Source organism: Lynx rufus, unplaced genomic scaffold, assembly GCF_022079265.1.
Source record: "Lynx rufus isolate CCGP_SWC_20201006 ecotype Redwood Valley unplaced genomic scaffold, mLynRuf1.p SCAF_5, whole genome shotgun sequence".
Classification (NCBI taxonomy): Eukaryota; Metazoa; Chordata; class Mammalia; order Carnivora; family Felidae; genus Lynx; species Lynx rufus.
Window position 1 is genome coordinate 51400403 of NW_025814867.1, and position 14109 is coordinate 51414511.

General features: G+C 41.0%; 1 protein-coding gene across 2 annotated transcripts in view; it reads right to left on the reverse strand.

The window, feature by feature from the left end:
* VEPH1 (ventricular zone expressed PH domain containing 1) overlaps positions 1–14109 on the reverse strand; it is a 235637-nt gene that overhangs the window by 162379 nt on the left and 59149 nt on the right. For both annotated transcript variants that reach the window (XM_047100256.1, XM_047100255.1), the window contains exon 5: positions 3712–3921. In XM_047100256.1, the coding sequence (XP_046956212.1) occupies positions 3712–3921 (210 nt within the window). The remainder of the gene's footprint in view (positions 1–3711; positions 3922–14109) is intronic.

Here is a 14109-nt window from a genome sequence, read left to right on the forward strand (position 1 = left end):
AACAGTAGGCTCCAGTCAGTCACAGATTGTGCATTCCAAAAGTTGGAGCAAGATTCTCAAAGTTGGATTGGCTCTTCTGCATTTCCAAAATCTTTTAAATCCTATCAGTGTAATCACCTGATGCTGAAACCCCTGAATACATCCAGAAATTCTACTTTTGTGCAAAGAGAAAAATTTTTAAATGGAGTCAATTTTTAGACAAAACCAGGACAGGATGAGAGAGAGAGGATCCTAGGGCCTGAGGTCAATAGGGTACTGTGGCTGTCTTATCATTAACATCCTAAACATTTCTATATCTTATATATTCTCATGCATCTTTATCTAACCAGAGACCAAGTTCTCCACACAGAAAATGATGGATTTTGGGGCGCCTGGGTGGCGCAGTCGGTTAAGCGTCCGACTTCAGCCAGGTCACGATCTCGCGGTCCGTGAGTTCGAGCCCCACGTCGGGCTCTGGGCTGATGGCTCAGAGCCTGGAGCCTGTTTCCGATTCTGTGTCTCCCTCTCTCTCTGCCCCTCCCCCGTTCATGCTCTGTCTCTCTCTGTCCCAAAAATAAATAAACGTTGAAAAAAAAAAAAAAAAAGAAAATGATGGGTTTTTTTCCAGGGCAAAGTTCCTGTTACTTCCTCTTTATTGCAATTCCCTCCTCCATAGGTGTCCAGGACCCTAACTTCTGCCCTCAGGCCCACCTGACAATGTCCTTCAGTAACTTCATGTTTCTTTTTAGAAGGAGGCTGGACAGAAATACATATATATCTTCCCTGCTGGTTTTGGTATTTGGGAATATGGCTCTATGAGAGTTTTAGAAAGTTGAACAGATTCACTCAAATTAATCAGTTAATAGCTGCTTAGACTACTACGCTTATTCTTGGGACATCTGAGCTTTAGTATTCTTTAAAACTAAAAGAAAGACTTTCTAATGGTGATATTTTCAGTGTTAGAAACAAATAAAAGGGTATTATTTCTCAGTAAAGGAGCCTGACTGACATTTATATAGGTAATTTGGTCAGGCTGATCTTAAAGGAAATGGAATAATGAAATCAAGAATATCAGAGCAGAAATGAGGTATGCCTGTGCAAGGATGCTATTTTTGAGGAGAGAAAACAGACCCAGAGAAACAAAATGACTTGCCAAACTGCCCCAGAGACATTCCGTGACCTCCATCATTATTTCTGCCCTTGATTCTCTCTTGATATGTAACTACTTGAATCCAGACTACATGTTCTAGCCTCCCTTGCAGCTAGGTATGGTCATATGTAGTTTTGTTCTATGGTAGCAATGGGATATGAATAGGAGGTTGTGTTTGACTATGTGGAAGAGTCCTTCTTTTTTTTCACCTTCCTGCTGACTGAAATACTGACTTGATGGGTGGAGACGAGTAGCCACCTTGGACCATGACATGGAAGTCATGTGTTTTCTATTGTGTTCAAGGAAGGCAATGCAATAAAGTAGAAGGAACCTGGGCCTCTGAAACATGTATTTCTAGGCTGACTGCTTTCTAGACTTCTTTATGTATAAGAGAAATAGATAACTGTATTTGTTTAAGTCACTATTATTTTGAACTTTGGTGTTACTCTCAATCATACCTAATCTAAACTGTATCAGTATCAGCTGTATCAGTAGTCTGGAAAAGTCTTAATTGATTCACATGGCTTGATGGAGAAAGGCATAAAGAGTGATGGACAAGACCTGATTTTAAGTCTAAGATAGAATATGCTTTAAATACTTGACATCATGAAATCTCAAATACTGATCCACTAACAGCTGCATAAGAATTACCTGTCAGAGGATCCCACAAATCCGGATTCCTAGGTTCCTTTCCTAGAGATTCTGATTTAGTAGATTTTCTATGAGGCCCAAGAACTTATATTATTAAAAAAACTCCCCATGTAATCCTGATATCCAGGTACATTTGGAAAGTATTTGATCTAGAATTTTATTTGTTGAGAAGGTGAGTCAGAACCACGAGAAAAAAAATTTTCTCCCCCAAACATAGATGTCTTCATGGACATATGAGAATGAGAGATGGGGGAGGGGCAAATATTTTGATGCTCTGAATTGTGAAATAAGTGATTCCACTGGCCGTTTGGATCCCATCTTCTCACTGCACCCACCTAGGGTCATGCAAAAGTCACACTAACAGGCTACTCTCTGTCAGGTTAGCCTTAGTTCAGGTAAACCTACAGTGACATAATTGTATGTGGTTTGTGTTTTTTGTTATTGTTTTAACAGGTAACATTTTCTGTGGGAAGTTTAATCACTTCTAATGTGCATTACTACATATTAATGAATCATAAATGTATTTGTGATGAAAATAACTACCATTAAGGTGCAGGAAGAGTTAACTTTTTTAAGATTCCAGGGTCTCACACATCACAGGTTGAAGTTTTTGGTGCATATAAAAATCTGCAAGGTCAGCAGATTCCATCAAACAGCTGTCAGCTGAAGTTGTCCTAAAAGCACTTGGGCACTCTAGTGGGTTTTCCTGGCAGCCAAGGTGACAGGCACGGGAAAGTGTTACCAGAAGGCAGATGGTGGCAGGCGTGAGACATTCCCAGCAGCAGTGGATAGAGAGGGATTATACTAAGCAGCATGTCCACACCAAAGTAATCCTTTTACAAGATCCCCCCATCACGTTGACGGTTACAGGCTGCTTGGCAGCTCAGCTCTCCCACCTTCGTCTGGGAAGCTAGAGGACAAAGGCCCTCCACCAGAAGGAAGCCTCTCCTTCACTAGGCCCTCTGCAAATCTCAGCAGAAATAAAATAAAATAAAACAGAACCACAGATCCATTCTAAGACAAACTTTGAAAAGAGTGCCAAGGACAGCAAAGATCTAATTCCAGCGGGGTCACCAACTAACCCAGTCTCGGTCTGGGTAAGTCCTTCAACTTTTCTTGCCTTTAATTTTCTCTTGTGTAGAATCAAGAGGTTGAACTTGATGGACTATGGATTCCCTTTTAAGAGTTGTACGATTTTTATAACTGTATTATATGTAAGTGGGTGAAAATAAAAGCTTCCCTCTATCAATTATATATTTACTTTTATTTTAAAAAGATAATAGTCCTAAAGCCCAGTATAAAATCATCAGACAGACATGCATGCGTGCACACCCTTCAGAACCTGAATTTCTAGAAATCGTTTCTCGGTCGCCTAATCCCCACAAACTGATGGCATCCTGTTGTTCCTGCCAAAAGATCCTACTATGCAAATATTTAGGCTAGGCCTTTTAAACAACCATGAACATTTATTTCACTCTTCCAAGTAACATCATCCGAAGGGCTCAAAATACACCAACGAATGCAGGCACTTATTGACAGTATAGCTATGGGATCTTTTAATCAGTAGTGTTTGAGGCCTAACCCTATGCTGACTGATGGTTTCCTCAGTTAAGCAGAACTACAACCAGAAATGAGTTGAAATTCTTTTACTGGTTATTGTTATTACAAAGTGGTCTTAATCTGTCATAGTGCTTCCTCCATTCTAATCCTTTCCCTTCCGCAGGTGACACTCCAGCAATGAGATCCTTACTTCCTGAACCTTCCACCTAGCTCTGCTATAATGTGTCCTTGATCCAAAGGCCACTGTCCATGCAAAAGTTTTGAAAGAAAAATGGGAGCTCTCAGAAGTTCCAGGACCCATTTGCAGCTCACAGAGCCCCCAGTGGATTAAGTGCCAATGGAATTTAGAGAGAAAAAAAAGTCCAACTTACTTCATCCACATGCCCCACAGCTCCATAGATTCTCGCCATTTGTCCGATGAGGTAGGGGAATCTCTCACCAATCTCTTTCAGCATGGGAAGAAAACTGTTCAAAGCCACAGGTTCATAGCCTGCTATCTCTATGAGGATGTTTAGGATGACATCATTATGGGTTGAGTCTTTCAAATGCCTGATTAGGAAAGGAATACACTTCTGAACCACCTATGAAAAGAAAAGAGAGAGGAAGAGAAGAGAAACAAAGAGGAAAATTAATTAAATCAGGACTAATTTAATATTTTTTGATTTTATGAAATCTGAAGTCAACACATTCTGGGATTATTGCCCTCATTGGAACTCAAGCAAATACAAGTCTGAAATTTAGAATTTACAATAAAATTTCAGAGGCTTCAGTTTGTTTCCCTTTTTCATTTCATCTGTGCTCTGCTATTGAAGAGTAACAACATTACATTATAAAATGTTTAGATGCTGCTATTCATAAGTCAAGTTTTGATATCTTATATCCTCACCAGAATATTAAATTTCCTCCAATCCACCATAAAAGTGCAACTTAAAGGGCAATATAAATATGCAAAAGATACTTGATGACTTCAATGAAAGCCTTCAAATTGGAGAAGTATGGTTTGGAAATATTTAATAATAAAAATAAGAAAGCAGGAAACAGCCTTTAAATTTTCTTCAATATTCCATTTTGATCACAAAAAAGTACTAAGATAAAAAATATTACTAAAGTACAATAATTTCTACCATATTCCTGACACCCTAATATGGCTTTCTTGATTTTGAATGCTTGTATTAATATAAAGATGCAATAATTCATATTGAAGAAAACGTGACTTTTTGTGGAATAAAGTCACTATGTCACATTGCACACTGACAACCTAATGAATTGTTTTGTCTGCTAAAATAAAACAATTAGAAAGGACAACCCGTGGAAACTGAACAGTAAAAATAAAAACAATTTGCCCATCTATACTTCGATGCTGATTTTTTAGTTTGTTGTTGGTTTGCTTTTTTGGTTGGTTACTTTTTTGGTAAGGTGGACTTGAAATGTAGCTTCCAGTATTAAAACAGAATCTGATACTCAGCTCAACCTGCTAAATTTATAATCCACCCTTTGCCAAAACCCTGCTTCTTTCACTTCCCTCTCTAGCTTCAAGTGTCTCTTTTCCCCATGAATGACACCATTATCTACCTGGCTACTCAAGTCAGAAGTCTGGGAATCATTCTTGACTGTTCTTTTTCCCTTATCATTAGCCTCCTCCAAACAACCACCAAGTCCTACTGATTCCACCTCCCAAGTATGCCACAGATCTGTCCACTTCCATTAATTTCCATTCATTTCTCCATTCACTTATTTACAAATATTTATTGAGTCCTTCCTATTTGCAACGTAGTATTGTAGGTGCTAAAGCTGCTAATAAGTCTAGCAGATTCCTGCCATAGTGGAATAATTCACTGTCTAGTAAATGAGACATTTCATGAAACGAGTAATTTTAATAGAAATGCATAATTATAAATTTTAATAAATGCCATATAGCAAAATACAAGGTGCTGTGACAGACTATCCTGGGGCCCTAGGTTAAGCTGGCATCAGGGAAGTACTCTCCCAGCAGGCACATCTAAGCTGAGACCACTGATCCAATTATCCTGAACTTGGGTTATTCCAACAGCTTTCTAACTCTTCTCTCTGCCATCAGTCTTGTCCATCCAATTCCTTCTCTACCTTGTGGCCTCAATAGCAACCCTTCCTCTGCTTAAAATAGTTCACTGATTTGCCATCGATCTCAAGATAGAGGCTTAACATACCTTTTCCAAACTGATGCCTATCCATTTTTCTAGATGTATCCCCCCATCCAGATCCCATCAGATACCATACTTCAACCCTGTTGATTTTTCCAAAATGTTTTCTTGACCTGCTAAGATTTCTCTTGCATCTAGGGTTGTACTCACGTGATTCACTCTGCCTGTAATTCTTATTGCCCCTTTTTTTCTGGATACTCCTTCTCATTCGTGAGGCTTTGGATTAGCTGTTGTTGCCTTTAAAAGCCTTCCTCCACTCCCTTCTCTTTCCTCCTCAATCCAGTGCCCTGGCTGAAGCCCCTATCACACCCTACATGGCTCCCAGCAAACCCTTCTCATGCCTTCTTCATATTGCTAGTCTAGATGTTTGTTTTGCAGGCTGGATTAAAAACTCTATAAGAGTTTGTACCCCATTGTATAGCCAAAGCCTAGCACAGAGCCTGGCCAGAAACTGAGTCAATAAATATTTGAGGAACAAACCAAACGAAGAAAAATCTAAATGGTTTTACAGGCTAGTATTTGAATAACCTCCACACCCCACCCCATAGTGTTGAATAGTTGTACATAATGTTTTAATGGATATATTGTCACATGTCATATACAACATAACTAACAGGGACATGAAAGCAGACATTTTGAGAGGACTAAAATTATCCTACATATAAATTTAAACTGGATATTCATATCCAGTACTTATGGAGGAAGGGCCAGGGCTAGTTTCTGGCATACAGCATACATGATTGAACAGGTCTACAAATGTTGCCTATGCATTTGGGAATGGTTGTATGTCCTTCCGGAGAAACCAAGAGAGATCCCTGGCACATAAGGTAGAAGTGTCAGCCAGCTGCTCTAGGTCAGGGCAGCATATTTAACCTGAGTCTTTTAGTAATGGAAAATGCTTACACATTTCCTGCCCCATTGTATAAAATTCTATTTCCTAGTCCTTACCCTTCATGTCCTATTTCTGGAACACGAAAGTCTCTGTGACATGTGCTTCCAGTCATGCCAATTTTATTTAAACTCCAGCCATACATCCCAAGCCCATACAAGGGTATACTATATGTACTGTACCATAAAGAAAAAGAAAAAGAAAAAGAAAGAAAGGAAGAAAGAAAGAAGAAAAGGAAAAGAAAAGGAAAAGGAAAAGAAAAGAAAAGAAAAGAAAAGAAAAGCAAAGAAAAAGAAGGAAAAAAGAAAGCTGGCTCGAGACAAATATATATGCTTAGGCACAGTTGATTCCATTGAAGCAAAGAGTAGAGAAGACTTGAATAGTGTAAATAAAGTAATTTTACTGATTAAACAAAAATTTATTATTTTGTGGTTTCCTGATAACCCAAAAGCTTGTCATGATGGTGACAGAAAAGACAGATATTTCTTGAAGTTTATCACACACATGAAAGGAAAGCGGTGCTTTGGGCTTTAGACAGATTATTCTTAGATAAGAAGGAATTTTATTTTCTAAATACAGGCATTTCCTCAGGCTGGTCTCTTTCGTGCTGCCTCACTGGGGAGCTGCTTCATATCTCAGAGAAGGCCTTATCATCACTGAGAGCAGAGCAGCCACTAAGCATAGATGTCTAGCAGAGGGCAAGCTGACACGGCCTTTGTTGAGACCATAACCTCATGGCATGGACCGCCGAAAGAGCTTCCAAGCTGTCCTATCTAATCATGTCAAGACTTCAAAGGTTTGTCATGGCCTACGGCTGGGATCCCAATGCCATGGCATTCCAGGGTCTTCACTGACTGGCATATCTACTGCCTCTTCCACCATGAACTCTGACCCAGCGACATGCCACCAATCACCCACAGTGGCTTAAACATGGAGAGGATGCTCATGCTTTCAAAGCCCATCTCAAAGAGCTCTACTTCTGGGAAGCCTTCCCCATAGCCCACCCTAACACATGCAGGACCTAGGGCTAGAGTGCAAATAAAGGGCCCTACACCACACACTCAAATACTCAGGTGCTACCCTCTACCTGACACATGTACCTTTATAACAATCTTGGAGGCCTGATTTGAATTTGGAATTTTTGGCCTGTATAGAGGGAAGAGAAAGAAATGACCTCTAGGCCCCATTCCTTGCCCCTCTCTTCTCTTTCTATTCCTGGCTTTGTCCTGTAAGGAGTCTTGTATGCATGTATATGAATACCCCAGCCCACAAATTCATCTAAAACACCCCTCAGGCCTGTGGGGTCATGCTGTTGGCACGGCCTGTCCTTGGGAGAACAGATCCAGAGGCCAGGCCTGTTGAAGCCTTAGAAGGAGGACAGAGATGTACAGGAAAAGAATTCCAAGGTCCCAGTGACCTGGACTACATTTATTAGGTGACAGAATGTGTGGAAACTGGGGGAACATGTAGATGAGGGCCAGACCAGGACCCTCTAAAGTAAATAGCCCAGGCAAGGCACCTTCCCTGGCTCTCCATTCCTTCCTGAGTGGAATTAACCGCTGCCTTTTTTGTGCTCTCAGAGCAGTCTGCTGACAGTTTTAGCATCTTGCCACTGAACTGAAGTTTTGTGGACATATCTCATCAGCCCAGGCCATGGGGCCATGAGGGTAGGGCCATCTGAAAACATAGCACCATAATACATAGCAACTTAATTAGCAGCAAATGACATTTAAATTTTTATGTATATAATAAAAGGTAGAGCTACTGTGTGTGTGCACATATGTGTGCATGTGTGTGCATGTACTCCCTCTTAAATTTTCCTTGGGCTCAATTTTCTCTTCTAATTGATTTGGCCAGCATTAACAATTTCTATTACTCTTCGAAACCCTATAAAATAACTGCCACTCTTTTCATTTACTAATTACTCCCACCATAGTGACAAAATATATATACTGAAAATTATGGTTCTGCTCCAAAGACTGTTGTAGAACAGTCTATATATTCCATCACTCCATCTTCTTAATGTTCTGCAAATGGCTTATTTTAAATAAATACCAAAAGTGACCTCTGAGTATTGTCAGCATGATAATGCTGTGTTAGGTGCCTCAGGATTAGGTATGTGAAGAGGAATGCTGTAAGCTTGAAAATCCAAGAAAATGACTCTCTGCTCTAGGGACCAGACCACAAAAGCAGTTCCTCTGGGTTTGGACATTAATCAACGGAGGGCTGAAGTTGCTATTTTCTGCCACTCATCTCTGTACTGTTGGGGCTAGAAGCCCAAGTCCTGGGGATAATAACAGATGGGCTCTTATGTGTTACTAAATGCTGTTCCTTTTGTTGGCTAGGTTACAGCATGGTTTATAGCAGCCAAGAATACAGACTTAGCCCCAAAAGGCCACTTGGAAAATTGACCACCCAGCCTTTTCCTATAAATGAACCCTGAGGATTCTCTGGAGGTTCCAGCCATGAATCACTAGCCAGGAACTGCCTCCCTTTAACTGAGAGGGAAGGTTTTCTGAAAGAGGGATACCCAGAGGGCAGTGATGGAGGAAGGGGACCAACCTGCCTGGCCAGCCACACGTGAAGCTCACAGATATATGGATGTTGAAGCTCTGCCACCTTTGCGATCTCAACCTTGTCTTCACTGGAGAACCTGCTCAGTTTACCTCCTATTTACAGAGCATTGGCATAGCTTTTATGCAGAAAGGAAAAATTCACTTTAATCCCAGTTCCACAAGGTCAAAACCCTTCTCATTTAGCTTCTTGCTTCATCTGCAATGAAGTTATAATAACTAGACTTAAATTGGAAGTCTCAGTCTGCATTTCTGATTGTTGCCATTGTTTTCAATTTCCTCTCTCCCTTTCTCCATATATGTCTCCCTTCCTTTTTGCGCACTAATTAAGGAACATGAGAGAGAGGAGGTGAATCCAGCATGTCTCTGGCTCACTGTCTGCACACCTCAGTAACCAAGTGTTAGCCATGAAGAGCCCCATGACGAGCCGCAGGAGGCAGGTGGAGGCCCACTTTAACATGAAGGGCAGTGCTGGTGGGAAACAGAGGTTGGGTCCTTCCCCTGCTACAACTTCTCACCCATTAGGGCCCTGGCACAGGTGAGGTCCATTCACATCACTTTGCCTGTTTCCTAAACCCTTGCGGCTTCATCCTGGGATCCACACTTAGCATGCACAACACCTACAGGACTCTGCTTTCACTCTCTCCTCATTCAGTTCAGGTCTCCTACTTCTGCCATAGAGCTCACCTTTCTGACCGCCTTTGTCTACTGAGCCCTCTCAACCCCCCATCTGCTTCACAAGCCATGCCTTATAGCCTCAAGTTTTCAGGGTGTTGAGGTCAAAAGATCTCAATGGCTGGAATTAGATTGGGTTTATGATGTACCTCAGGCTAATCTCTATGGCTTTAGAAAAGTTACCTAACCAGTGACAGCCCCAGATTTTCTGTAAATGGCCGTCATATGGGAGGCATTGTGACTGTAATGGCCAGTGGAAGACATGGACATTGCCTATTTGAAAATTGGAGGGGCTGCTACAGATGAGCAGGGTGTGAAAAGCCACCTCACGATCACTCCTTTGTACCACCACAGTTCTTAACCCTTCCAGACTTTGACTTTTCTGTTTACCAAAGGAAAGGTTGTTATGGGGAATAAGTGAGATAATGTTGTAAAACACCTACACAGTGTCTGGTACTTGGCATTAGTTCAACCACTATTAGTGTCCTTGTTTACTCTCCTCTGCCTCCTGTAACCAGCTGAGAACACTACAGTAACACTTTGGAGATATTCCAGACCACCACAATAAAGCGAATGTCACAATAAAGAGACTCAAATGATTTTTTTAGTTCCCCAATGCATATAAAAGTTATTTTTATGCTCTAGTCTATTAAGTGGGCAATAGTATGATGTCTAAAAATATATACACTTTAATTAAAAATACATTATTGTTAAAATCATCTGAGCTTTTAATGAGTTGTAAGTTTTTTGCTGGTAGAGGGTCTTGTCTTTATATTGATGGCTGCTGACTGATCAGGGTGGTGGTTGCTGAAGGTTGGGGTGTCTGTTGCAATTTCTTAAAATAAGACAGCAGTGAAGTTTGCCACATCAGTTGACTCTTCCTTTCACAAATCATTTCCCTGTATCATGTGATACTGTTTGGTAGCATTTTACCCACGGTGGAACTGTTTTCAAAATTGGAGTAAGTCCTCTCAAACCCTGATGCTGCTTTATCAGCTAAGTTTATGTAACATTCTAAATCTTTTGTTGCCGTTTCAACAATCTTCACAGCATCTTCACCAGGAGTAGATTCCAGCTCAAAAAAACCACTTTCTTTGCTCATCCAAAAGAAGCAAAACTTCATCTCTTAAAGTTTTATCATGAAATTGTAGCGATTCAATCCCATCTTCAGGCTCCACTTTTAATTCTAGTTCTTATGCTATTTCTACCATATCTGTAATTACTTCCTCCACTGAAGTCTTGAACCCCTCAAAGTCATCTATGAAGGTTGAAATCAACTTCTTCCAAACTACTGTTCATGTTGATATTTTTACCTCTTCCCATGAACCATGCATATTCTTACTAACATCTAGAATGGTAACTTCTTTCCAGGGGGGTTTCAGTTTACTTTGCCTAGATACATCAGAGGAATCACTATCTATGTGAGCTAGAGCCTTATGGAATATATTTCTTAAATAATACTTGAGAGTTCAAATCACTCCATAGGCTGATCCATAGGCTGCAGAATGGTTGTTGTGTTAGTTAGCAGGCATGAAAACTTTAATTTCATTGTATATCTCCATCAGAGCTCTTGGGTGATAGAGTGCATTGTCAATGAGCAGTCATTTTGAAGAGAATCTCTCTCTCTCTCTCTCTCTCTGAGCTCTAAGTCTCAACAGTGGGCTTTAAATATTTAGTTAACTATGTTGTAAACAGATGTGCTGTCAACCAGGACTTGTTGTTCCAAATCTGGGAGTAGATTTAGCTTAATTCTTAAGAGCCTAGGATTTTCAAAATGGTCAGTGAGCACTGGTTTCAACTGAAAGTCATCAGCTGCACTAGCCTCTAACAAAAGAGAAGTCTGGGGGCACCTGAGTGGCTCAGTCGGTTGAGTGACCGACTTCGGCTCAACTCATGATCTCGTGGTTTGTGAGCTTGAGCCTCGCGTCGGGCTCTGTGCTGACAGCTCAGAGCCTGGAGCCTGCTTCGGATTCTGTGTCTTCCCTCTCTGCTCCTCCCCTGCTCATGCTCTGTCTCTCTCTGTCTCTCAATAACAGATAAACATTTAAAAAAAATTAAAAAAAAAGAGAAGTCTGTTCTTTGAAGCTTTGAAACCAGGCATTGATATCTCCTCACTAGCAGTGAAAGTCCTAGATAGCATCTTCTAATAGAAAGCTGTTTTATCAACACTGAAAATCTGCTGTTTAGTGTTGCCACCTTCATTACTTATCTTAGCTAGATCTTCTGCATAACTTGCTACACTTCTACATCAGCGCTTGCTGCTTCACTTTGCACTTTTATGTTATGGGGACGGTTTCTTTCCTTAAATCTCACAAACTGGCCTCTGCAACCTTTAAGCTTTTCTTCTGCAGCTTCCTCACCTGCATTGAAGAGAGTTAGGGCCTTGTTCTGGATTAGGCTCTGGCTTAAGGAAATGATGCGGCGCAGTTGATCTTCTATCCAGACCAGCCAAACTATCTCCACATCAATAATAAGTCTGTTTTGCTTCCTTATCACTCATGTATTCAGTGGAGTAGCACTTTTAGTTTTCTTCAAGAACTCTTCCTTTGCATTTGCACTTAGCTAAGAGAATGGTATTTGGTGCAAGAGGCCTCGCTTTTGACCTGTCTCGGTTTTTGATGTGCCTTCCTCACTAAGCTTACTCATGTCTAGTTTTTTATTGGAAGTGAGACAGCTGCTACTCCTCCATTCACTTGAACACTTAGAGGTTTTGTAGGGTTCTTAACTGGCCTAATTTCAATAGTGTTGTGTCTCAGGGAATAGGGGGGCCCTAGGAGAGGGAGACAGATGGGGGATGGACAGTTGGTGGGGTAGTCAAAACACACACATTTATCCATTAAGCTCACCATCTCATACAGGTGTGGTTTGGGGCACCCCAAGACAATTACAATAATATCACCAAAGATCACTGATCACAGATCACCATCACAAATATAATAATAATGAAAATGTTTGAATTATTGCAAGAATTATGAAAATGTGATGCAGAGACACAAAGTAAACAAATGCTGTTGGAAAAGAATGGTGCCAATAGACTTGCTTGACACAGGGTTGCCACAAACCTTCAATTTGTAAAAAATATAGTATCTGCAAAGTGCAACAATATGATGAAGCACAATAAAATGAGGTATGCCTGTACTCCTCTCAAGAGGAGGCTACTTGGTTTTTTTCCCCAAGCTGAGGAGAGAGAAGGGGGTTAGGGGGTAAGAGTCCTGGACTGGACCAGTTACTTAACCTCTTACTACCTGTGTGATGGGGGCAAATTAGCCTCCCAGAACAACCATTTTGACTGGTGTAAAACAGAGGGGAAAATAACACACATTAGAGTTGTTGGTAGGAGTAAATTGATAGAATTAGATCCTAAAAAAAGAAGCCCTTGGGGCGCCTGGGTAGCTCAGTCAGTTAAGTGTCCACATCATGATCTCGCGGTTCATGAGTTTGAGCCCTGCATCGCGCTCTGTGCTGACAGCTCAGAGCCTGGAACCTACTTTGAATTCTGTGTCTCCCTCTCCTTCTGCCCCTCCCCCCACTCGTGTTCTGTCTCTCTCCCTCTTTCAAAAATAAATAAGCATTACAAAATTTTAAAAAAGATTTAAGAAGAAAAAGCCCTTTGTGAATGATAAAGTCCTCTGTAAATTTAGGCACTAATATTAACTCATCTGTGTTAAGAAATATTCATGGAATGAATTCTGTATGCCAGGGACTATGCAGGGCATCAGGGACACAGTAGTGAACAAGGTGGTCTTCATGTCTCCAGCATTTGCATCAGAACCAAGTTGGTCCAAAGAGAGAGAGAGAGACCACTAGAGGCAGAGTCATTACAATGTGAAATTTGCTAGGCAGAGATGGGGGTGAAGGAAGGAGTCAGATAAGATTATTGGTAAGAAACTGACGTCTAAGTATCTGTCTAAAGTCCAGGAATAGTCATCCCAGAAAGAGTGGTAGTGGTGAGGGAAGGACATTCCAGGTGAAGAACATTTGTAAAACCTCAGTGCTTTGAGAGTGCCCATCTGTAGGTGCTTAGGACTGTATAATTGCTCAAAGTGTTGGGAGTTAAAGAGACCCTATGAGAACGGGCAGATGTCAGGGGCCTTATAAATGGCCTCCTAAGTCCTTTCCTGAGTCTTCAGGCCATCAGAGGCCACCAGATGTCTGACGGGACCTCTTTGAATGTCACATTTGAGGCCATCCTCACTCTTCGACCCCACCTTTTTAGGTAGGGAGATCCCAAGACTTTTCCCTCCCCCTTCTTGTAAGTGAGCCTTCCCCTGGTTTAATTTACTTTCATGTCCAGCCTTTAGCCCATGGGAAATAAATTGAACTAAGTTATTCTCCCCAGATCCCCCTTGAATTTTTATTGAACCTTCTTTTCCAAAAGCTGTGTTTTGCTCTTGCTTGCAGGCTGCAGATAAAATGGTATGTCAGCTACCTCTTTTATGAAACCAAGTTTGG